This window comes from Rhipicephalus microplus, chromosome 7 (assembly GCF_043290135.1).
Source record: "Rhipicephalus microplus isolate Deutch F79 chromosome 7, USDA_Rmic, whole genome shotgun sequence".
Classification (NCBI taxonomy): Eukaryota; Metazoa; Arthropoda; class Arachnida; order Ixodida; family Ixodidae; genus Rhipicephalus; species Rhipicephalus microplus.
The window spans coordinates 81,659,029-81,685,258 of NC_134706.1; the positions used below are offsets into that span (position 1 = coordinate 81,659,029).

A 26,230-nucleotide genomic window follows, 5' to 3' on the forward strand; every position below is an offset into this window, starting at 1 on the left:
CCCCTCGCCGTCCTCCCAAGCGCGCCTAATGTGGTTTCGGGCAGCCTTCTGGATGTGAGGCTTTGAAAGCAATTTGCACCTCACCTGGTGTTTCATTCGGCCAGCCCTTGACCAAGCAACGGCATCGTGCGATGACGTCACAATGTGACGTCCCTTTCTATAATGTCATTGTCAATTCGTTAGGAAGACAAATTCAAGTCATAGGGATCTTATCGTTACGACCAAGTGTGTTAACTTGTAACGAAGATTTTCTTTGCATTACTAGTATTGACGCCGAGTTTCACTATTCGCGTTCGAAGGGGCATCTAACGTTTTCACTGTAATATTCCCACATTTAGGAAACGTTACACAATTTTCGCTTAAAACAAGTCTATATCAAAAAAGAGAGATACTTTATTAGAAAAAAAACTAATCGCAAGTAAGGCATTGCTTTTGTGTTGAATAGCGAGAGCAACTGACTAAAGAGCACTCAAGCACGCCGATCTTGCTTCCGGACGAAAACATAATACCAACCGTGTGATGAGAGAAGTTCTCACTGTCTTTTTTTCCCCCTCAAGCTCTCGAACACTTAATCTCGAGCAAAGTTAGCACGGTGGCTTTACTGCTACGGCTTCGTAGTTGCGTGCACTGCGACGCACAAACTAGCAAAAAATAAGTCGATAGGAACTCAAACACTGGCATTTCAATCATTTCCTTTTTCGCGCGCTGGACAAGTTGGCGCCCGGCCCCTGTGGCGTTGTCGACAGATGACACTATGCACGCAGTGGGGAGGTGGACCCATGTTTCATTGATCTCGGACACGACGAGCCCGTTTTAGCTGTGACTTCACGACATTCATCTCTCCATTTATTCCGCACGAAAAGTCTGCTTGATAACGGGAAGGGCCGCTTCTCTCTGCTTCTTTCTTCACTTATTTCTGCTATGCCTCCCCTTCTCGAAGGAGCCGGCAGGCATTGTGCCCCTACAGGTGGCAGTTGTCAGCCTCATCTCTCCGTATTCCCTCTGTCTTCGTATTTTTCTTGTACTCAATGCAAATAACTAAATGAATAAACATAGAAATGAATAAATAAAATCCTTATGCTTTCCTCGAGTTGATTTGTGATGACCGCATCTCTTGTAATACTTCTTTATTCAAATGACAAGATTTGAACATGGCCTTCGCATCAGAATCTCTGTGACGACCACCATCAACAAGTATATTTGGTTATATTACCGCTTATTTTCCAAACATTTGTGCACATTTCCCGTATATTTCTGCCCATCGCAATGAATGGGGATGGGGCGTAAGAGACAGCGAGCCTTTCAGGCTGCAGAAGACAGCTTGCAATAGCGGTAACCTAGACTTCCTGTATTACAAGGAAACGTGGCGGTTGTGTCAGCCAGTCGTACACATCACCCTGAGAAATGATGTGCTCGATTACTTCACGCGCACGCATAAATTATAGTTACTACGTTATGGAACTGAGCATAGCAGTGCAATACGTTAGATGTTGTTATTGAAGTTTCCTTTCATATAGTACGAATTGTCTTTGTAATACAACATGATTGTGAGTAAATGGCATGTTCTCTTCGCCGTCTAACATTGTCGTAGTTGCACCTGCAGCATTAATTCAAAAGAAAATGCTACTTGCCCACATGATATATTTTCACTTATAATAAGTATTGTTACTCTCCATGTGTGACTGAGTCATGCCGTGAATTGTATGACGCATGGCGCTCTTTCTTTGCACTCGTTATTCTAACACGAATCGTGATGTGCACTAGACGACTAGCTGTGTTGACTACTTCATAAATTAGATTAGCCCAATTGTATGTGCCCAATAAGCTGTGGCACACCCCCAGGTTATAACAGGTCAGATGCCTCTCTTCTACTAATGATGCTTTACTGATGGGCAGCATTTCGTTTTCAAGTACGGAACTATATTTCAATATTTTGCTCTATGTGCGAGAGTTACTTGCTCTATGTGCGAGAGTTACTCGAGATACTGAAAGATGGTGCCCTTAAACTGGTGGCACCCTGTTTCTTTCAGGTGCCAAACCAACAGTGCAACCACGAATCACGAGTAATGATTTCAGCATTAGTATTTCTCTCAGCAGCTTGTGCTACCTCTGTTGTAGGCCTGTTCTATGATCCTCGCTGCCCACAAAGAGAACACAGACGTAAGTAAGGAGTAAAATCACTTTGTTATCGTTTCAACTGTGACGTCTCGAAAATGGGTGCTGTTAGCGTTTACATTGGAGATACCTGTGGTCGATTGCGCCGCTGTAAAAGAGAATAGACCACCGAGCGATATCAGGTTGCCGCGTCCTACCTAATATAGCGCACTCCTGGAAACATGAAAAAATCGCAGTAATACCCCAAAACTGCTTGAATAAAAATTCACAAGTTTTGTTATTACGCTGATCGTTATGGTGTAAATCAAACTAAGAGAATACTTTTAATTTTTATTATCTTGCTAATTTCTTTATAAAATATGTAATTTAGAGTACTTTTCATGCCTTCTCATTCATCTCAAACAACCTTACCTATTTCAAGCCAACAGTATTCATATGTAAAACAGAAGTAAGGCCTTTCGAGACAAACAGGGTGGTTAAAAAGGTAGAGCACGGCTGGCCACTTAGCACTGTGAAAAAGAAATGGCGCTGAGAGATCAGGGAGCAGCTCAGGCTTTGCAGACACTGGCAAAAATTATGTCTAGTGGGTTTATTTATTTTTTATAGTTATTTATTTATTTATTTATTTCATAATGAGAGCGGCGTGTCTGTGCGGAAGGCGTGCTAGTATCTGTGTGTCTTTAACGGACACTCACCACACACTAGCAAGCATTGTGTGCTAGTGTCTTATGACTTTCCCAATCTCATGTGATTGAAAAAGACAATGATGCTATATACGTAATAACTTGTTTTTGAGTGAGTTGATGGCTACATTACATGGTGATTTTTCCGCTAAAAAGGACGAACCCATCTGAGAGACAGGGCAGGCGTTTCCCCATCCTGAACCCATGTGAAATGTGTGAGTGAGACACTTCGATCGCAACAGTCCTACCAAGCTCGTGTGTTTACAAACTGGCTTCATGTGATATTTTTTTCGCCTGACCCGCGACCAAATGTGGAGATCAAACTCGGTCGCATTATATTACTTATAGCCTGCCTGACAGAATCTTCGTGGCAGGCATTCCTTAGGCGATGCCTTCAAAAGTCTAAGCAAATGAGAAAGCTTGTTTCTAGAGATAGTTTTGTTCTAGAGATAGTTTAGTTTCTAGTGACGCGCCTATCTGTGTTAATAATGAAAACCTGTTGAAGAAAAGCTGTAAGTTCAGTTTAGAACTCAGTGTTCATGCGCATTAACTAGCAGCATTCAAGCTAAACATCGCAGAAAAAAACACTTGTGAGAACCAAGAGTTGTGCCTATATAGAAGGTGCAGACCGCCTCCTTTAGGCTACATGCATAAATACATATTGTAACGCGAAAAGGCATCTCGATAATGTGGCAATGTATCTTAGAAAACAAGGACTTGCCCTATCTACAAGTTGATAAAGACGTCAGGTTTGTTGATTTATCGCAAGGGCTGTGCAATGAAAAAGCCCCCAGTTAATTTCTTCCTCCTCGACTATAGCTTCAACAGTAGCTATGGAGGGAAGATGTTTGTGGTTCGGAATGGGTCCCCTCGATGACTCGAGTGCACGGTGGCAGCGCGAAGGAAGAGCTGTAGTCCGATGAAGAGACTCTTAGTTGCAGCCACAGGCTACTGCCTGAGTCCAAGCCCGAACATCCGCTCTCTATTTCAAATTCAAACAACCTCTTTTCAACCCTCGGTTGAACAAAGAGTCCTTACACACACCAATCACATGATGGGACTGGCATCATCAAAACCAATCGCAGAAACACCTTCATGACAGGCACTGCATTGGTTAAAACCACGTTACCAAATAAAACACGCAAAGGGATAGGTTCTGCGCGTGTGACACTCTCTCCCATACCAGGCCGTGCTGCCTCCGTCAGCCACCGTTCCCACGCTCGAGCCCCGTCAGTTCTCTCATTAAACGTTGCATCGTAGAAGCCTTCCTAAGAGCGGTGGTACACCGTTGGGCTCCGTGCGCTTACCCGGTGTGCATGCGACAGCGAGGCGCCCCGAAATCCTAACAGCACTCGGTAATGACGTACAGCGGGGGAGGTTATGCTCGTCTCTCTGCCGCCACTATTTCTCATAGCATGTATAGCATGTATAGACGGTTTCGATGAAGCATAATTCAGTTTCAGCGCAAAAACAAGGCAGAAAAACGACGTCGACTATGCTCAACATGCGATAGACGGCACACTTCTCACTAGAAGAAATGGCTCAAGTGCACTTGAAAAAATTCGTCGGTTAGATCTTTCTGGGAACCATAATTTCATGACTTTGCCAAAAGCGTTCAGGAGCCGGATGGTACTTACCAACCAGATATTTGACCTTTAACTTCTGACAGTACACAATCACCGAAAGATTTTTGGGTTCAGGACATGAAATGATTTGAAGTAAGGTTTCCTCTGTATGCTCTCTGTTGCTTGACAGCACGATTTTTCTACTTCCTTTAGTTGGATGCGAATTTATGGGGCGTATAATTGGACGAGGATCAACTGTGAGTTTTCGTTTGCCTTGCGTAAGAATAACTTGCCATGAAGATGGTTCTATTACAAGCAGAGGGTAAGTAAAATTAAGCTGAATAAATGCAGCAATTTTCTGATTGAATTAATTACCATTAAGCTACAATGCCGCGGACCGCCATTTTGATAGTGAACATCCCGTCTTATGCCCCAAGATCATAAAAACATGCTCCCAGTTTAGGATAAAGCTGGTCACACATTTCAATATAGAGATTACCACGTGTTCAGCCTGCCTGGTTGCGCCACAGATTTTCCTACAATAATTACAAGAGGATAACCCTTGCACAGGTTTATACGCGAGCTGCAACGCAGGGCGTTTCCAGCCAGTAAGAAAATGATGTGTAGTACACGAATTCGGTAAATGCTAAATTTCACTGGTGGATTCTGAGTGACCGATTCACTTTGCGCCGAAGAGCGCTCCGCTCTGACGAGTGGCAGCCAAGGGAGATCTGCCATTTCTTCTGTCTCACGTCAGAAGAAATGGCAGAGGGCGCTAGCACACATTCACTTCCTGAAACACCCAACATTCCTTGCGTTTCATGCCGTTTTCACCTTCGCACGGAGAGAACGGGTGCGCTTGGGCAGCGCGTTTCGTTTCTCAAGTACACCACAGTGCCATGCGCATGCGTAGAATGCTTGAGACTTCGGGGAAATTCTGCTGCTTTTCACGGAGTAGAGAAGAGTGCATCTTGCGGTGAAGCTGCTCAGGATTGGCCAATAAAACATACAGGGTGCTCTGTAAATCTACCAATAGAAGAGAGTTGCTCCGCATGGAGCAGATAAACTGCCACCCGAAGTGCTCTGAACCAGTCAATAGAATTCACCATAAAGTTCGGTCTTTCAGCTCCGTTTGGCCCCTTGCCGGCTTGAGGTGCTACGTAAAAAGGCCCTCAATTTCAGACAGCTACAGGCCACCACATAACGTCATCTGTAATTCGTTTAAGAGCCACGGTTCATTCTCGAACGTCGCGAACTATGCTAGTATGCTAAATCACGACAGATATCTCAATGGGGGCATGTAGTTCACTGCACTTATGGGCATGGATCTATATTCATAGGCACGCACTTCTCTTTCGATGCCCATGAATAGCGATGTCAATATGGGGACGGAAGTATTGCACCTGCGCGTGGAAACTACCTGAAACTCCAGTTTCCGGACAACACACTGAAATCACCTGGATTTCTTTTTCTGCCACGAACAGAAACAATCGTGAAAGCGTGCTCATTCACGAAAGGCAGAGCTCCAGCACCAATAACAAGCCGGTATTTCGGAGTCAACAGCACGGCATGCTCTGGTTCACTGTCTACACAGACAGCAAGCTACCCCGGAGGTTAAAGCTCAGGAAGCAGCGGCCAAATGGCAACGTCGACAACTATCTGCTACTCCATGTTTAGAGCACTGAAGCGGTGGCTGGACGGCAACAACCAATTGTACAAAAACTGCGCACACGTGTAGACCCTAACTTAAACGCGCTAATGGGCAATGGGGTCATTTATGGTGAGAAACATGTCCTACTCGTCGTTATTCCTACTCCTACTTTTCCTACTCGTCGTTATTCACTTCGTGGACATGCGTCTATTTTAGTACCTCTGTGGAAGGATGCGCAATAACAACGAAATTCCGGATGAAGAGGACGAAATAGAAGCACAGACCAATATAGGAAGCTCGGGAGATCTTTAACAGATGGATGTAATGGGAGTAGTGTAGCTTTGCTATTTTCTTTGGGATCAGGCTGGACTACGGCTGCATTAACCACGTGACCAAGTACTTCTACTTCCTTCTACTTCAATATGGCCAGAATGGCATTCGGATAAGTTAAGCTCTAAACCAGCGTTACGGAATACTTCAAGTGGAGAGCCGCTTAAGGTCCCATGAGAATGTTGGCGAAAAAAAACTATGGCATACTTAGATAGCGTAAGCATGTTGACTACTGAGGAGAATTCATGCTGTGCTTAAAGTTTGCAGGCGCAACGCAATGCCCAAATGGACAGACTTCGAAAGCCGGTGCAGGCCATCTGAAATTAGAAATGCGTTTTTTTATTGGTGTTTTGAGTCAAAAGCGATCGGCCAATGACCAGATCGAAGGAAAATGAGTGAAATAAACTTGGCGCTATGAAAGCAGTCGAGTGCGTCTTCTATTCGTGGCAAGGGGTAAACGTCCTTCATTGTCAATCAGCTCATTGAGATGTCGGTAATCAATGCAAAACCTCTTAACAAGCACCACAGGGGACGCCTACAAACCAGATGAGTATTAAACGACACCCTTGGCGAGCATCATTTCGACTTATTTACAGATGACAGCCCGTTCGGCAGCAGATACACATTGAGGGTGTCATTGGATTTAGTTGGCAGTGCCGCAGTTGATGTGGAGGGTCACAACCGTTTTCTGGCCTGATGGGTGTGTGGTTGTTAAATTATAGAATATATCTGCATAGGATGTGAAGGGAGGGCGGAGATCTCGTGCTTCGGAGGGTGATAGAACTGGCTCTGTCATTTTGTCACTCACTTTCAATGCTCAAAACGACGGTTGTAGCGAGCAAGTTGACATGTGAACTAGGTTCACCAGGTAGCAGTTAAAAGATATCGCATGCTTGCAACAATGATGCCAGGAGCAAGACATTATTACAATAAAACAGCAGTTTGGTGAAATGTTGCGCTGCGACTTCATATGTCTTCTCGAAATCGCTAGTGAACCACCAGTAGTGTTAGCGAAAAAGAAAGATGAAGCTATACTTACGAGCCTTGCTTATCTGCTAAATTGAACACAGTGCAACAGTAAAGTTTTAAAAACGAGAAAGAAACAAACAAGTGTGGGAAAAGACGCCAACATAGCTCAGCATGTTCGTACTATAGTACGAACATGCCAAGTTCACGTGATTCACAAAAGCAGAGTGCTCTTAATTTTGCAACCGAACAACTATATCTACTCATATTCAGCAAGGTTTCCTAAACACGCATCTTGATGACAGAATTGTCCTGTCACTGTCACATTAATTTGTTTTTTTTTATGTTCAAGCACCCAATTTCCCAAAAGTTATGGAAAAGCGGGAATAACTGATATGCTTGATTCTGTTGGTGTTTTATTTACCCAGACTTCAATGTTGAGAAATGTTCATATTTCCTTAACACCAGTCATTGTGATGTTTAGGACGGTTCGAGCACTTCCAATACTGTGCAGCGGCGCAGGAAACAGACTGGGAGACGTGTTAAACGTTTACATACGAAAGAAAGGATATAAAAAGTCAGTGATGTGGGCGCCGCCGGGACGACCACCACGGTACATGAGAAAGGACAGTCCCGTGGACTCACGACTCTCGAGCAGCGGTGGCGTCATCTAGGAGATGCCTGGACAAGCGCGACTTAGGACCTTGTTTCTTAGCTCTAAATCACCGTTCCACGTGCGGGTTCTGGCCAGCACAGCACCGTCTGTGCCGTGCTCAAATGCTGCTCGCCACAGCTGCGGTGCGGCAGGTCAGTCACCGGCGTTCCTCGCCTTGGCCAGGGCACCGCCAGGTACCCTCGGGTGCACAGCTCATGAGCTCGCGGCCCACGTCCCAGTCTGGCGCCTCGCTCGGTACGGCTCAACACCGCTCGGTGATCCTCGATTCAGCCAGCAACTTCCCTGGCACCTGGATCCTCGGCCACCCTGGACCTTGCACGGCTCCATGGTCCTCCGTGCACACGCCCGCGTCTCGTCCGGCAGAACGTCTCGCTCGTCCCCTGAAGGCCAGATCAGCGGTGCGACGGACGCCGATGAGGTGCAGGGCAGGAGGCGGTGGAAAGGCGCTATGGAATGCGCTCACTTTTGATCGCATGGGTGCGACTACGGAGCAGTCCACCCGCATCGGAGACGCGATGCTCCATGCGTGTAATGGGCCAGCCTGTCCAGCGAACAGCTTGCATCGAAACGCGATGCTTTGCGCAAGCGTGACCTTTAGCCAGGCCACGTTCATCGCTGTGCCGAATGGCTGACCGTGGATACGCCTCACCGATATCCGCGATGCTCTCGGCAAGGAAGAGAACAGCAGGCCAGGCCGTGCCCCGAGATGCAGTACTCGTGCCGGCAATGCCGCCCCAGCTGGTGGTTGGATGGCAGCAGCGTGGACGGCCGCGTTCCCTGGCCGGAACCTGGATCGCCTGCGTCCGACGCTTTGACCCACTGTCTTTCGTCTGCCGCTACTTCCGCTCGTCCCCAGCCACAAAGCCTACCGCCACTTAATGATCACACGTGGCCCAATCGTGGCACGCCACTTCTATGGGCCACAGCAAGTCATCAGCTGATTGGCGCACAGTTGCCTCGTAATCGCACGTGCCTTGTCCCGCACCTCCGTCGTTGTCGTTTTTCTCGAATTCTCACAGTCATTATATGGCAGAACCTATAGCATGTCACCAATTACCTGATTATACTAAGATGAATGTTGAACCAACTAATGCTTTACAGATGCAATGTCATTGGTTCTGAAAAAACAACTGTTTGAATGCAGGTGTCCACAAGACCATGGAAGGAACCCCCATCCCGGGGCGCCCCCTTTTAGTAGACCTTGGCCGCATTGCTGTGAAAGGTGTTGAGTTCAACTGGTAATGAAAAGCTCAACTGTACCGCTAATCGCCACAACGCCAGCATCACTCCAGGCCTTTTTTCCCGCTGAAAAACGTCATTTGAAAAATTTTGAGCTTCCACCTATTGCAGTCAAATATTCGAAGGTTGCTTTTGAAATAAATTGTCTAAACTAAACCTGCTCCTTCTGCGTCGTTGTTCACTTTACTTTAGAAACAGCTTGCATTCCCTTGGAAGTGCTTTCTATACCAGAGATAAAATTGTGATCTTATGTAGTCGACGCTAACTGAGATAACAATCTCCGACACACTGCAAGATCATACGCTGCTGTGGACCTCGCCGAGCCAGGCGCGCCGCCATAAGGTAAGACAAGGCATGCGACGCAGATGACAATTATCGCTTTTGTACGAAATAGGTGTCTTCACTTACTTCGCCTATTTTAGTGCGCTGTGTACAAATATGCATAAATTAAACCGAATTATCTATAATTTAAATATTGCCACCTGGTGTTAAGCTTCACCTTTATTTAAGCTTCACAAATAGGTCTCTGAATGCTTCAGATCTATTACACGTGTACGAAAACTGGTGATATTTCACCCCTACAACTGCACCTGTCATATGATGTATGCATATCAGAAGGTTGACGGCCGGACACAACGCTATTTGCCCTGTGGGTGGCTGTGTATAGAAGCTGCCAGTACGCATTGTTTCAGCCAAAAATTTTTCAGTCTGTTGTATTTTGTACTCATACTTTCAGGCGAATATTACTAGTACCACTTCTCGTTGTAACGAGTTTGCTAGATATGTGAAGCAAAAGGCGAGTTCTGGGAACCCAAGTGGAAGATGCAAACAGCAATGGTAGCCCCATAAGACGCTTAATTACGTCATCGTTTAGCAGCAACTCTAATACAATATGCCTGGTTATTCTTCTGTTGGAGAAAATAGCCGCGACGTAGCTCTCAAACAAATGTCATCATCATGTCGGTTTTATTGATTTATCATGAATAAAGCGCTCGGTAGATGGCTTGCACGACATTGTGGTCTAAAACGCTACCTTTGCTTAGGTACCGTGCTCTCCCCACCCCCAAAAATAAGAAACAATTCATAATTATGATTATACCTTACGTCTGTTCTGAGCGCAGTTTGGTGCTTCGATGAACCCAATTTCGTTTGAAGTTTTGGCTTTGAGAAAATTTCCCAAAATCTATGTACCGCCCACATATTTTGCACTTTTTTGATTCTTTATGTGGTTGATGACAACAAAGAATAAGGGTTGAGCACTTTGTGGTAGGTGGGAAGCAATAAACCCCCCGCGCAATGACCAACTAGGCTTGTGGGATAATTGGTCACTAGTTTAGTCTGCTATACCATGCCAAAGTACATAGTTTAGCGCAATTCCTTGTCCGAAATGACGCCTGTATAGGGTCTTGAAAATTAGTTTCGAGCACTAGCGTGGCCGTGTGAAAAAATGCCCGACTGTCACTCAAAGGGCTCGGATTCAAATCTGAATCGATCTTTGGCGTTATTTCTCAGTTTTATGCTGTCACTATTACCGGTTACGCCACCGATGTCGACCGCGACAGTGACGCCTCTCGAAGGAACGAGTGTTTGTCAGCTGCGCTTAATATGCTAAGACTGCTTGGACTTAGTGGTGTCAATGTGTGAAGGAAGGCCGGATCCGGGCAGCCTCCTTTATATTTCTTGGTTATCTTTTTTCCTCCCCTTCTCTATTCCTGTCCTTACTTTGCTGTGTTTAAAGACGATAGTCCTTCTAGGGGACCTTCGACGAAAAAAAATCGGTTTGTCTGTCTGTACATTTGTTTGTCTGTGCGCTCATAACGATACCTCAAACGGCCGACTCTATCCGCAGCGCCCACCAGTAATGCTCAAGGTTTAACGTTCATACTTGTGTGATTGCCAAATAAAAAGCAATTATTGGGCATATTTCAGGCTCCATAGCAACACGTCAAAGTTTTGTATGTGCGCCTTTATACAAGAGAAGGCACACACAAGTAAATCTAAAGACCATAGCGTTAAACATGCGGCGCTGGCAGTGCATTGCAATGCTCAAAAAGGCAAGTGTTGCCAACGCTTTGCAAAAACGACACGGTGGTGGCACCTGTCCATCGCTTCGCGTTCCACACCTTATCACCTCCGAGAATGGCACGCATCTTTCCCCGCAGGCACGCAACCCTTTCTTCTTTTTCGAAAATAAATACCAGATGGCGCTCGTGTATACCGTGCCTCGATGCGCTCGTTCGTCTCCGCTTCACGCTTGAGGCACGCCAACGCAGCGCCTTCAGAATACCGTTCACCGATTTTCTTGTGCATAAGATCAAATAAATCTTTCGTTCTTTCTCTCCGGACGCAAGACTATCGTCTTTCGACGACATTTGCGGTGTAACATGCTGATCCGGAGCCAATGGTTTCTTTTCATTTCTATTTGTGTTAATTTTATTACTATGTTTATTCTTCCCTATTTCTTCTCTCTCTCTCTATTTGTCGCTTGCGTCATCTTCCAGTTTTTAAGCGTGGTTTGTGTTGTGTTATTCTAGCCATAGTAGTATCACCAAGGAGCTCGTAGAACAACAGAAATGAACTTTCTATTCGGGGCGAGTGCCCGCTAAATATGCTACAATTGTCTATATGGGGCTTCGCCTGTGCTGATATCATAACCAAAGCTCTGTAAGAACAAGCGAAAGAAAGAATGCGGTAATATCATCCTCAAGGCGCTCTAAGACGAGGAAGAATACTTCTCCTTGTGGCGAGCGCACGCTGCAGAGCCTGGGTTACGCCAAATAACCGCGACAGCAAACAATTCCAGCGTATGACAGCATATAACAGCCCGGCCCCTTAAAGCCATCTGCACTTGAAATAGGGATAAGCATGACGTGGAAGGGCAGCTTATTATGCATTGCTTAACCAGTTTCCACTCTACATACTTTAAAAATCTCGCTTTCATACCAATGACGTCCCTATCGAGTGCACATTGTAAACTTAATACATTACACCCGTGCATACGCTTAAGGAGGATGCATCTAGCACAGATATCGAGCCCTTGCGCAACGCACTCTCGCCACACGTGCAACGTTCGTTCTTCTTCACAATGCGTGCAAGATTAGATACAGACTCATAAGAGTGCACCGCTTGCGCAAATAAGCCTCGCGGCTGCCTTAAGCGATTTATAACGCTGATCAAAGATTTTCGTTTTTAACAAGACTGAATACGCTTTTGTGGTGGCATCGTTTTTAGTACTGACATCACTTGTTCTCGTTTGAACAGCGAAAACTATCATGACATCACAACAGGGGTCACACGCAGCGCCATAGTTGACCGCTGCCGCCACCGGTGTCTGTAACCACTATCGCACGCAATAAGAAACACCAAAGGCATATAGTGCAATAGCGAGATTCAAACCCGGCTCCGCTCTGCGTAAGCCCAGTATTCTACCGCTGAGTCACACTCGCAAACTTGGCTTATGCAGGCTTGATTTTGAGAAAGGAATCACGTTATTATGAGTAATACGCCGTTTTAGAACAGCGAGGAACCAACCAGGCGTCAAACATTGCTAATCGCGTAACGAGTGGGTCATCCTATGCTCTAACACATTACAAAAGCTTGTTTTTAATCACATATTAACTGTGGCACATACCCACTTCTGGCGTCGTCAGCCATTGGATGCAACACAATATTCCTTATAGGTGTTTAGCGGATACCATGCTTCTCCGAAGAAAGATGAAGGATGTATAGCACGGTCAATGCTGGCCTGCTACGCAGAAATAATGATTTTTATGGTGTATTGGGTACCCAGCAAATGTGTTTATAGCACTCATCCAAAGAGTGCTTAGAAAAACCTCTGAAAGGCCGCTCTTCATGCTTGCGTTGCGACTTGGCTGCCCCTTCCGCGCATGCCTGGCGTTTTTTATTAACGCGTGGTAGACGCCTTCCTGAAGACAAAAATCAGAGTTTTATCTATAAAAAAAGATTTTTTATTCTATTTATAAATATCTTCGGAGTATGATTGTACATTATTGAATATAGAATTTACGCCAAAGGCGAGAAAAAACGAAGAAGTTATAGTCGTTGCACGTGCTCTACGCCTGTCACAGAACGAGCGCTAAAAATGGGCGCGCCGCCAAATTGTCGCGACGAAACGCCGGAGTGGCGCCGCGAGGTCAAAAGAAAAAAGAAAACAAACATCTAAAGGCTCCCCGGGGCGCGCGCTCTCCCTTCGGAAGCGTGGCTTCGCCGACGAACCTCCTCACCCCACATCGGCGGCCGAGATAGCCCACGAAAGTTCTAGAACGAAAGGGGCGTGGTCATACCGAGTTGAGTCATCGGCCGCGGAGGGCATTCCAACCGTCTCGCCCTCTTCCCAGCCTTCGCCGCATCGCGCCGACGAAATGACGAGAACCGTCTGGAATGTCGCGCGCAAGGTATTTAACCGAGCAGCCGAGATGAGAGATCAGGAGAAGACGGAAGTTAACGCCAGAGCGCGTAGGGTATACCGCCGTGTGGTCGGCGAAGGTTTGGTCCGTAGGGACAAAACAGGAGAAGAAGAGGATTTCCACCTGAGGGGTGAAGGCTCGAGCTACAGGCAAGAGTGTGTGTTTACCGCTATCGAGCGAGGACGCGTGGCGACAGCTGCGTGTGTGAAGCCGACGTGTTCGGGCGAAGAAGTTTGGAGCTTGCAGAGTGGCCAATTGAAGACGCGAGGTTTCCTGGAAGAGAAACTTCGAGAGCGCGGAACGACAACAACGCTGGACTTTGAGTGAGTGATTCTCGGAAGAGTATCATTCAGACTTTTGTTCCAAGGACTTTCGACTAAGTAGGTTTTATATCTCTTTAGTCTTTAAGTGTCTTGGTTGTTCAATGCATGCGACTGCATTGTAGTGCGTATTGTTGTCTGTGTCCGTTGTTTCAAGTGTGGTTGATTGTACTGTGTAGTACGTTGTTTGTTTGGTGACATATTGTATGTAACTATTGTGGAGTGTGCATTCTTGTGTATTGTTTTCGATCTGCCATTTTTGAGAATATAGCATTTGTTTTGTTTATCAACTCTCGGCTCTTACTTGTTCTTTGGGCCACAGCCGGCGTCCGCTGGCGCGCCAAAAAGGACCACTTCTAAATTGTCCACGCTTTCGTGGTGCGGTTCGGAGGGCCAATACTTCGGTCCTTGGAATTAGCCCTGCGATCGCCTCCCTAATTAACGGGACGTGTGTGACAATTAATCTGGCGTCCGCGACAGGACCTTTTGGTGCACAGTGTGTCGAAAGAAGTTAGATAGAGCCTCGAGTTGATGATACTGCTAGCGGAACGATTTTGTGTGTTGTTCAGTGTTCTCGTTAACGAGTGCAGGGGAGTGTTCCGATAGACCGATTTAGGCAGATATTTTTTGCACACGGCAAGGTTTTATTTGCGAGACACAATGGATCTCGAAAAGTTAGTAGCTCTTGGTGAGAAGATGGGGCTTTCTGGCGCCGAACTACAGAAGTGGGTCACCCAGAAGGAAAAAGAAGAAAAAGAGAGAGCCAAGAAAGAAAAAGCGGCTGAGTTGGAACGAGAGAGGTTGGCAGCTGAAAGGGCCAAGGAAGAAAAAGCAGCTGAGTTGGAGCGAGAGAGGTTGGCGGCTGAGAAAGCGAGAGAAGAAAGAGAGGTAAAGGAGCGACAGCTGAAAGAAGAAAGAGAGGCAAAGGAGCGACAGCTGAAAGAAGAAAGAGAGACAAAGGAGCGACAGCTGAAAGAAGAAAGAGAGGCAAGGGAGCGACAGCTGAAAGAAGAAAGAGAGCAGCAATTGAAATTGGAGCTGGAGAGAGAGAAGTTGGCAGCCGAAAGGGCGAAAGAAGAAAGAGAAGCGGAGATGGCTGAAAGGGAACGGCAGCGGCAGCACGAAATTGAACTCGAGCGGCTCCGTTCGCAACAGCGAAGTGAAACTCCCGTCCAACCTAGAGTTGAAAGCAGCGAACGGGAGGATCATGGCTTCCGCTTGAACCCAAGCAAGTTGCTCGTGGCGTTTGATGAAAGGAAGGACGACCTTGACGCGTACCTTCACCGATTTGAGACGATTGCGAAGAGCCAGAATTGGCCGGAACATCAATGGGCAACTGCTTTGAGTACTTGCTTGAGTAGTGAAGCGCTCAGTGTGTACGGTAGGCTGACGCCGACCGATGCAGCCAACTATGCAAAGGTGAAAGCTGCTTTGCTGAAGTGATTTAGGTTTACTGTAGAAGGATTCCAGGACAGATTTCGGACAGGAAAGCCAGCTGATGGTGAGACGGCTACGCAGTATGCCGCCCGACTTTGCCATTATTTCGACAGATGGATTGAACTTTCAGGGACAGCACAGGAGTACGATGAACTTAGAGAGCTCCTAATTAGAGAACAATTTCTTACTAGTTGCCACCCAAGCCTGTCGCTGTACTTGAAAGAGAGGAAGGCTGAGTCACTTGAAGGAATGCTTGAATTGGCTGATCAATTCTTGGAAGCGCAAGGTGGCACTAATTTGGCCAAGGTCAAGAAGGATTGTCCCGATGATTCGAAGAAATTGGCTCCCGAAGAAAAGAAGCGTGCACCAGAGAGCATTCCGCGATGTTTTCTGCGCAACCGAGTGGGTCATCGCGCGAAAAACTATCGAACGATCTTTACGAGCCCTACGGCAGTAAAATGTTTCAAGTGTGGTCAGACTGCGCACAAAGCAGACGCTTGTCGGAACGGAGTGAGTCAAACTCACCAGGTATCTTGTGTGCAAGCGGCACCCAAATCTGATAATAATGCCGTCACCGATGGATTCGTAGAGTTGAAGAATGGGGAGAAAATTCCTATTGTGGGTGCTGTAATGTCAAAACAGCCAACCGGTGTTACGAAAGGAATGCCGACGCTGCCAGGAAAAGTTGCGGACAAAAAGATTACGGTGTTAAGAGATACCGGCAGCTCCACTGTTATCGTGCGGAGAAACTTGGTACGGGAAAGTGAGTTAACCGGCAAAACGAAACCGGTTTCCTTAATTGACCGTACAGTTCGGATGCTTCCCGAAGCAGAGATTGAGGTTGAAACTCCATACTTCAGCGGGAAGGTTACGGCTCTATGTATGACGACCCCCCTTTACAACCTTGTCATCGGAAACATCGACGGGGCGCGAGGACCGAATGATCCGGAATGTTTGGGAGAAGACCTTAAGATAGAGCCCTCGCCAACCCAACGACCGCGAGATACAGTGGAGGAGCAATCCGTGACGGATCCCACTCGAGCCCAAGGTGAAGCCGCGGTGCAAGGGACTATGAATGATAAGATGATCGTGTTGAACGAGTTCACGGGCCGGGCAACTGGACTTACGTCGGCACGACCTCAGCCGACCGACAGTACAAAGGAGACGGAGTTGGCCAGCCAGGCCAAATGTCGGGACGTGAACAAGCGGGTGACAGGATTGGTTGAGTGTTATCAACCGTTAACAGTGTCAGAAGTGACAACGATGGCTTAGACGCTGCCTCAGATACCGTCGTTGGAAAAGGCTCGCCGAAAAAGAACAAGGAAAAACAAGAAGAGATCGAACGAGCACCACAAGAAAGGACGCAAGCGCAGCTCGAAATACACAGGATAGGTGCTGAGGTCGAATCAGAATGTGTTTGGCAGTGCTGAGTGCCATATGTTGTGTTAATGTTGTGTTATCCTGTGTCACAAGTGTCGAAGTGTCTGTGCTGTGTGTGATGTATAGTGTTGTATAATTGTGGTAATGAGTGAACTTTGTACGTTTGTATTGCTTGGAATGTGTGATGAAGCGTTGTAGTCATGTACCTGTGGCTATATTTCATGTGTTGTGGAATTGAATTACAATGTACAATTGTATTGAGTGAACTATTGCGAATGTGACGTGTCATGAGCGACGGACTATGTTACAGTCTTTGAGTGTGTGGGGACTGTTCACGCTCATTTGTGTGGTTCTGAATATTATGAGATAATATTCTTAAAGGGGGGGGGCAGTGTCACAGCACGAGCGCTAAAAATGGGCGCGCCGCCAAATTGTCGCGACGAAACGCCGGAGTGGCGCCGCGAGGTCAAAAGAAAAAAGAAAACAAACATCTAAAGGCTCCCCGGGGCGCGCGCTCTCCCCTCGGAAGCGTGGCTTCGCTGACGAACCTCCTCACCCCACATCGGCGGCCGAGATAGCCCGCGAAAGTTCTAGAACGAAAGGGGCGTGGTCATACCGAGTTGAGTCATCGGCCGCGGAGGGCATTCCAACCGCCTCGCCCTCTTCCCAGCCTTCGCCGCATCGCGCCGACGAAATGACGAGAACCGTCTGGAATGTCGCGCGCAAGGTATTTAACCGACCAGCCGAGATGAGACATCAGGAGAAGACGGAAGTTAACGCCAGAGCGCGTAGGGTATACCGCCGTGTGGTCGGCGAAGGTTTGGTCCGTAGGGACAAAGCAGGAGAAGAAGAGGATTTCCACCTGAGGGGTGAAGGCTCGAGCTACAGGCAAGAGTGTGTGTTTACCGCTATCGAGCGAGGACGCGTGGCGACAGCTGCGTGTGTGAAGCCGACGTGTTCGGGCGAAGAAGTTTGGAGCTTGGAGAGTGGCCAATTGAAGACGCGAGGTTTCCTGGAAGAGAAACTTCGAGAGCGCGGAACGACAACAACGCTGGACTTTGAGTGAGTGATTCTCGGAAGAGTATCATTCAGACTATTGTTCCAAGGACTTTGGACTGAATAGGTTTTATATCTCTTTAGTCTTTAAGTGTCTTGGCTGTTAAATGCAAGCGACTGCATTGTAGTGCGTATTGTTGTCTGTGTCCGTTGTTTCAAGTGTGGTTGATTGTACTGTGTAGTACGTTGTTTGTTTGGTGACGTATTGTATGTAACTATTGTGGAGTGTGCATTCTTGTGTATTGTTTTCGATCTGCCATTTTTGAGAATATAGCATTTGTTTTGTTTATCAACTCTCGGCTCTGACTTGTTCTTTGGGCCACAGCCGGCGTCCGCTGGCGCGCCGAAAAGGACCACTTCTAAATTGTCTACGCCTTCGTGGTGCGGTTCGGAGGGCCAATACTTCGGCCCTTGGAATTAGCCCGGCAATCGCCTCCCTAATTAACGGGTCGTGTGTGACAACGCCATCAGCCCCCAAACGATTAGTTCTATATTAATATGTTTCCAACGAGACAGCGCGCAATTTTTCACGCTACATGCTCGATGAGTACTTGTGAGCCGCCATTAAAGGTGGCACGCTTTGCGTGACACGCATGCTTGAAGTTTCTCAGTATTACGCGAATTCGTGACATCCCGCAGTAAGGGGTTAAGAACTCCGGGTAGTCAAAATTACCGGAGTCCTCCACTACAGGGTATCTCATAATGGTGTTTTTGGGGACTTTAAACACCAATTATTGTTATTAACGAAGCGGTGTTAGTCATCAGCTTTATCAGGTCTTTCGCAGCAATTCTGTAACCGTCAACAGAGATAAGAGCCCGCGCAGAATTCACGTGATCGCAGCGAATGGAACGCTTAAAGCAGAAAAAAAAGGGTGTGGAGCCCGTCGTTGTCTGAAGCAATGTCACCTAGACTCCAGGCCTGATCCCTACCGCCGTGACGTCACGCACCTTGACCGAGCGAGCATACACGGAAGGTTGTGAAGCAAATACGACCATCGCCTCCCATGAAAAGTTAAAGCTTTAGCAGCGAGTTTTACATGTACCAAAACGGTTCATTTAACCTTTTGTGTCTGCATTTGAACTGGGTTAAGAAATGCTTGCGTTGTAAATTATTTGGTGATTTATCTGTAAGCATTTGTTATTTCAAGTAAACGTAAGGAAATATTTACAAGAGACTGATTTACAAGAACAAAGTTTGATGGCCCAAAAAAGGAATAATATAAACAAGGTGAATTTTGTTTTTGTCACACACACACACACACACACACACACACACACACACACACACACACACACACATACTCGCACACGCACGCGCACACGCACGCGCACACGCACGCACGCAGTCTTGAATATGCACAGACAGTCTTTCTGTTGATATCTTGACTTCTACGGTTTTCTTTGCTGTGTGAGTGCATTTGTACTGTTGTGCCTGCCTTGTGGATAGGTGTAAATAGTACTCGTCCTCAATTGTTTTGGCTTGAAATGAATATAAGACACCTGAGAAACATCTTAAAAAGCGAGTAATCACAGGCTTTTTGCTCTACATGTCGAATATCGAGAAGCTACAAAACAGGTAAATCTTTCAGGTGTGTACAGGCATCCACATTAAGTTGAAGAGCAGCAGTACATACTGCGAGATAATAAATCAGGTGAAAGTACTGACAAGACTGGCGCATAATTAAAACAACGCATAAATATGGTTGGAGCAGCGGCAAGAAATACGTCGTGTATAACAGAAAAACGACACCACGCAGCGGCCTCTTCGCTAAAGAAAGTGATCCAGGTTGTTACAATAAGCCCGCGGTGCTATGTGTGAATGGTGAAATCTTTATCGGCCCTGAAGAGTAAAACACGTGTTGTGAGAATATATTGCCACGCGCGTTTATCGATTCAGTTTGATATGTTTTGGATGAGAGCAGTGCTTCGCAAAACGCCGCTCGCAACACTTGTGAAATCAGATCGGAGCGTGAAGGCACGTCTATTTCGTTCCGCCGTCAGTTTTCAGTCAAGCAGAGCGCATCTCGTCAAACGTGCTCCTCGAAAACGCAAAATCGATGCGTTTTCGAGCACTTTCTCGGGACGCTGCGTTAGACTGAGTGCCGGTGACGCTAAAGTGAAAATGTCTGGCTTACGCCGAGAAGAAAGAAGCGCACATCATATTTCTTTACCGAAATCACCGAACGTCGTGCTTTTTAAACAACTCGAAAGCTGGTAGTAGATACACACGTACCTTTAAATCACAGAGATAACGTATGTCGATGTCAGCCCGATGAACGGCATGCTCCGATTTCGCCTCGCGGTCGCCTTTTGCACACTGTCGATAACGGTGACAGTCGGGCCTGCAGCAGTGCCCCATTGCACAGTAGTGTCCCATTGTACACTACATGAACATTCAGTGAATGAAGCACATCGCAGCATCACACAGCACCTCACAGACGCAGAAAAACAAGGTGACCTTCGTGAATTCACCGAAAGAAACAAAATCATCCCACGACAGGCTTCATCAGGCTTAGCAATCCTGGTATTCCAACGGCGAGAGCGTGCTTGCACTCATCCACTCAGCGCGAGACGAGGATCAAAACAAAGTGATGTCAGAGACTATGCCAGAAATGGTGAGCAGACAGAAAGTTTCATCGGTCTCGTCATGAATTTTGCTGGTGTTTACCGTTTCTAAACCACGATATGGACATGACAGACGACGTTAAAGAAGGCTCCGGAAATTTTCACCACCTGGGGTTCCTTTCGTGCACATAAATCTAAGCACAAGGGCCTCGGGCATTTTCGCCTCTACCGAAGAGGCGGCCGCCACGGCCAGGATTCTATCCTTAGACCTGCTGGTCAATAGCAGAGTACCATAGCCGATAGGCCACCGTGGTGGGTTGTTGGTCTAGTGGTACGCCATGCTCTGCGCATGCGAGGGAATCTCGTACCTTTCGGTTGCATCTTCTGCTTTTCGCGAAGTCGAGGAAGCAACTCTTTGGAGTGGATCTGACAGCGGAACTGTTCCAAACTTGCTAGTTAAACACATAAGAATGCACTCTCGATCTGCCGATGGAATAGACTTCCGCAAACTCGAGCAAGAAAAGTGCTTCCAGAAGTGCTCTGAATCTGCTATTGGAATTCAACTTTTGTTATAGTCTTGAGCGTCGAGACGAGAAGGCGGCACAGGAAATGAAATGTCAAAGCCAAGTGGTAGACAGTGAATACTTATAAAGGTGATCACAATCGTCGGCCGTCGGTAATGTGAGTATGAGAGGAACACACCATCTTTGATCCACCAGGGACCAGGTGTTTTATGAATCAGTGATCAAACCTTGTAGCGTTATTGCTGGGGCTAGGGTAAGTTACACACATAAACTTCCCCAGTCTGAGCCCTCTATACTACGGCGGTCCCTCATAATCATAGCATGGTGGCGTACGCAAACGCCATCAAATACTATTATAACCGAAGTTGAATACTCGCATCCTGCCCATGTACGTAAGACAACGGCCTTAAACAATCTCGGAGCTTCCCGAACATTGCTCTGTGGTCTGCGCTGAGCGGGGCTAACTGTTTTTGCGTTTGAAACCAAAGAACATCAGTATATAGAAATAAGAGAGCGTGGCAAAATTTCTCGACGAAGTCACAGTGAATAAAATAAGACAAGATTTTCATCGCTTTCCGTAACAGAAAGCTGCCGCTTTACCTTGGTTTGTTTCTGTAGACACTTGTACAGTATAAGGAGCATCGCCTTTTTTTTTTTAATTTTTATCCACATGCAGTGTTTGGTCGGTGATTCTGGCAAAGACTTTTTCAGTCGTCTCTCGACGTCTTTATTCTCTTTAACTGTGCGGAATCACGCACATGCTTTGCCTACTCGTGCGACGGGTCTCACAAAACGTGGTAGCACTCTGCGTATTCATCACGACTGTATTCAACGTTCTGCGAATTCATCATGTCATAGAAGAATGACAACACTCATTATTTTACTCCAAACAGGTTTTTTTGCTAGTAAAAAGAGTATGTCTTCCTCTATGTTAGGCAAGCACCATCCGGATTGTTTCTTTTATCTAATCCCATCTCTTCCCCTACATTTATCGCAGCCCTCGAAGCATAGAGTTTCCTGAAATTAACTAGTGGGAACTCTGGTGCTGCGATCATTCAGCGACCATAGGAATGATGGGTAGTAAGTACACGGATTTGCCTAGTCTTCGTACTTGCGGGTGGTGACTCGCACTTGTAGCTTCGTTCATTGCTGTGTTTCGGTTTCCTTTCGAAAGAGAACGAACGCTTTTGAACTTCAGGACCTAAAGAAATAATCTGGTGAAGCGCTACCACTGAACATTTGCTTACTTTCGTTTCACGAGAAAACCGCTCCAAGCCACAAGAACAAACACGGAGCCAGAAGTACGAAGATTAGAGATATCCCTGTACTCCCCATCATTCTCTTCTCGCTGAAACGCCGTGCGTTGCAGCTCCCATAGACACCAGCACCAAAGTTCGCTCTAGTGCACTCTTAGGAAACCATTTACCTCCAAATGCCTTACATGTGAATAAAGACGTGTCAGCATCAACAACCACCGGGCTGTTTCATCGAGTGATTGCAGACACGGCGCCACGTCCTCATTACGGAGTATACGTCCGAGCATTGTTAAGAAGGAATAAATACTCTATTTAAAAATTAAATTTATTTTTCACCTAATTGAGGACGATTCTTGATTGAAAAGAAGACGCGAAGAAAAGCCCGCATGTAGTGATTGTAATAGCTTGCTTTTGACGAGTACATTTTTCAACAAGCCACGAGACCTCTCTTGTGATACCGTGTGGGAAGGTGCTAGCACGAAGATATTTGCTGTTAGCGATACGGTAAGTACTTGTTCTTTTAGAAAAACGTATACGTCAGTGATAGGAGCTCACAGCGTTATCTCAAGTGTTCGCATACGCACCAAAATAAACTCGACTTCTCACGTCCTAAAAGAGAATCTCAAACAATAGCGAAGTTTCCGAATACCTGCAGTGTCGTATGTTCTTCGTAGTGCTAACAATTTTTGTTTCGTTTTGATGGAACCCCGTCATAAAAATACTGAGCATGTGGGCTAATGAAACATTGTGCATATATGGTTCCGGATCTGAATATAAATATTTACTTTTTGTTTATGTACCATATCGTAAAAGTGGATGGCACTACTAATAATAGATGTGGTTAAAAGTCGCAAAACCACGACAAAATTATGAAGACAATGTATTGAGTGTTTCGGATATTTCGACCGCCTGGTGTTCTTAACGTGAGCTTAATCGAAATATACAGCCGCGGCCTTGTCTGGGTGTAGCGCGCGAGCAGCCTGCTTTGCTCAGCGACGCGACACTTTGTGTCCATTTCGTGTTGTGAGGTTGCATGCACAGGAGCATGCGCGACCTTACAGACATGCTGGAATGCTTTACACGAGTGACAATGATCAGCGATGTGCTTGTTTAGCCGAAGATCCGTGCTTCCTCACAACGCTTTGGTCGTATCTATCTCATAAGACGGAGCGCGTTTTAACTATTTAGCGCGGAGCGCGTTTTAACTAAGTTAACAATTAGTTAGAGGCTATGCATACCTTATTTTTCAGAAGAGGGCATGTTTGAACAAATGGTGATGTTTTATTATTGTTTAACTCTAAATGCGTTAATGCTAAAATGACGCCATAGCAAATCGTCGCGTTGGAATTCGGGGAGGCGCCGCCTTGGTTCTCTGGCATCGACTGCTTTGGCTGTCACCCGAACCAATGCTTTCAAAACTCTATTCTATCTCTCACTGTGCGGTTTTTTGTTGTACAACAGTTCATCGCACACACAGTTCATTGCGTACAAACGTGTGTTGCACTGACCTACACATCTTAGCGGTAAAACTCCGAGCAAAAGCGCCCATTAGTGTACACAGAGGGGAAACGATTGCAAAAAAAAAAAACTGCTTTAATGCTAGATTTGAAGGTCTCACTTACTAATGATCAAAGTTTGTAAAAAGAGAGCGTCAACAAAAATGTCCTCAATTTACGGAAAAAGACAAAATTATATTCTCATTACATTCCGTTTAAAATACGCCTAATTCTATTCCATTCCTCTACGATTTGTCGCCATTCCCTTTCCATTCCGTAGTCGCGAAAAAGTGAAATAATTCCAGAATAATTTCGATTTAGGAGTGGTAACTCCGAAACACTGCTTATTATTGCCTGTATATTTATTATGACCATTTTACGCCAGGTGAAATTATCACACATACTGAAGATCTGTGGAGGCCTCGCCTCACTTACAAGAAATGACCGCGGTTAGCAAGAGGCGCAAGGATTACACACTTAAACAACCTCCGCAAAGCTTATGTAGAAATACTGTTGTCTAGAATGTGCTTTGGTGATCACAAAATCATTAAGATTTAAGTAGCAGTCAAACCTTATAGTCTAATTTTGGGGAGAATGCGTGTCCGTGCTATTACCTTGAGTCGAATATCTTGCCCGGCCATACAGTGGACTTATACCACAAACGAAGTAATAGCTCTAACTACAAACTTTTGTACTATACATATGAACGAGACAATATTGAACTTGTTGCAAGGTTAATGGAAGTTGTTTATTGCGTATTCATGTCAATGTTTTATAATTTGTCGCGTATCGCACCACTCACTCGAGTACATCGAAGGTTGCTTATGCATTCTACCGCTAGCCTATTGATATCATTGAGCTAGCGACGCCGAGTATTCAATTAAACCAAATATCTCTTCATATATATCTGCTGATATGGTTCAAGAACAGAAATTGATAATGCTTTCAATATTGATCGTTTGTTTTATGCAGGGGTGTTAAGCTGAGACAAAAATAAAAGTTCATATACTATTCTTGCTATTTAGTAAGCGAGAGTTAAATTTCACAAATACTGGCACCATCTATGTCTTTTTCAAGTACAAAGAATAACATTGCCCCTAGGGATAATGATTTCAGCATTAGTCATCCAACTTGCAGGATTGGCCGCTTTTGCAGCATGTCAGCACTACGACCCTCGCTGTCCAGTAAGGGAGCACCAAAGTAAGTGAATAAATAAAAGTATGTGGTAATCACAGTAATGTAACAGCCGTGAGGCTCTTGTGTTTTTTCGCTACACTGTGACAGCGACATTTGAGAAATAAATAATGGGACCCTTTATGTTCCAAAAGTTTATCATGTGATTCAAAATGAAACGTCTCCCACATGGTTCAGCTACCCATGACACTAGGGAAATCTTCAGGGTGGAAGACAATTCACAATTCACTACTATTGTTTACCGCCTAGTGTTTTATTTTTTCAATATCGAGCATTTTTTGCGTACTCCAAGCACTTTTGGCATCTATCTATCTATCTATCTATCTATCTATCTATCTATCTATTTATCTATCTATCCTTCAGCCGCTGACGTCTGGGTGCTCTCGTGATCACCCCTTGGGCATGAACCAAAACTAGTAGGTGAGGGTAAGAAGGATTGACGAATTGTATGCACTAGTCAAGACATGCATAATGTCACAATCTCGTCGTGTATGTCGTTAAATACTTTCAGCCAGACAGTGGCAACGGGCAATATGCACCACTCGTATGCGGGTATGTGCCACAGGTGATTGACACTTGGTGTTTGCGGAGGAACGGCGAGAACACACACGGGTACGTAATTTTAGCGCGTGAGCGTTAAGAAAAAAGTCCCAGCTTTGTCGCAAAGACCAAGCAATGAACACAGTAGCAAAAAGTCTGAAGGTCACGCGCAGAATGGCAAGCAGATCGAAACGTGCCCCGCGCTTTGCACGCTCAAATGACGCACGAAACGTACCCACTGATACACATGAACGCTAATAAGCGTCTCAGTTTTTACTTCGTTGTGTCTGAAAAGCGCGTTCTTTTTGCAAACGGAGGCTGTGCAACGATTGCAGTTACCTTTGTGCATCAGATAACTACAACATAATTGTTTCGGCAAGCCCAAATGGTAGCCAAGACGTACAATTCTCCCCACCGCAAGATAAGGGCGTGCGATCGAGCGTACACCCCCTTATTGTCTACGCGTGCCAAAGCACGCGTGAGAGATGAGAGCCTCAGCGCGCTCACTGCGCCATCTTACTTATAATTATAAAAACACGATAGTTCCCCCCGAGATGCCCGCCAACAGCGGTAAGTGGTAGATACGAATAGCTTGCCGTTTGAACATTGCAGAAGGTAACTCGGTGACTCAGTGGTTAACGCCTCGCATTCACGACGCGGATGTCGAACGTTCGATTCTGCGCGCCGGAGTCTTTTCGAAGACGATAGGTAATAGGTAAAATTGGTAATCTGTCTCTCATTCTGTCTTCCTGCACATTTGTCTGTTTGTGCACCATAACGATACCCCAAACGGCCAACCCCATCCGCAGC

At 46.0% G+C, this 26,230-nt stretch overlaps 1 protein-coding gene across 5 annotated transcripts in view; it reads left to right on the forward strand.

The window, feature by feature from the left end:
- LOC142767522 (uncharacterized) overlaps positions 1-9,381 on the forward strand; it is a 105,937-nt gene extending 96,556 nt beyond the window's left edge. For 2 of the 5 annotated variants that reach the window (XR_012884950.1, XR_012884951.1), the window contains exons 2-4: positions 2,031-2,160; positions 4,577-4,685; positions 9,131-9,381. Coding sequence is in view for 1 of the 5 variants with exons in the window: in XM_075869333.1 (XP_075725448.1) it covers positions 2,031-2,160; positions 9,131-9,228 (228 nt within the window). In the remaining 4 variants the exon portion in view is untranslated. Of the gene's footprint in view, positions 1-1,719; positions 1,911-2,030; positions 2,161-4,576; positions 4,686-9,130 lie in introns of those variants that run through there. The other 3 variants (XR_012884949.1, XR_012884948.1, XM_075869333.1) reach the window with 3 other exon arrangements.
- The last annotated feature ends 16,849 nt before the right edge of the window (positions 9,382-26,230 follow it).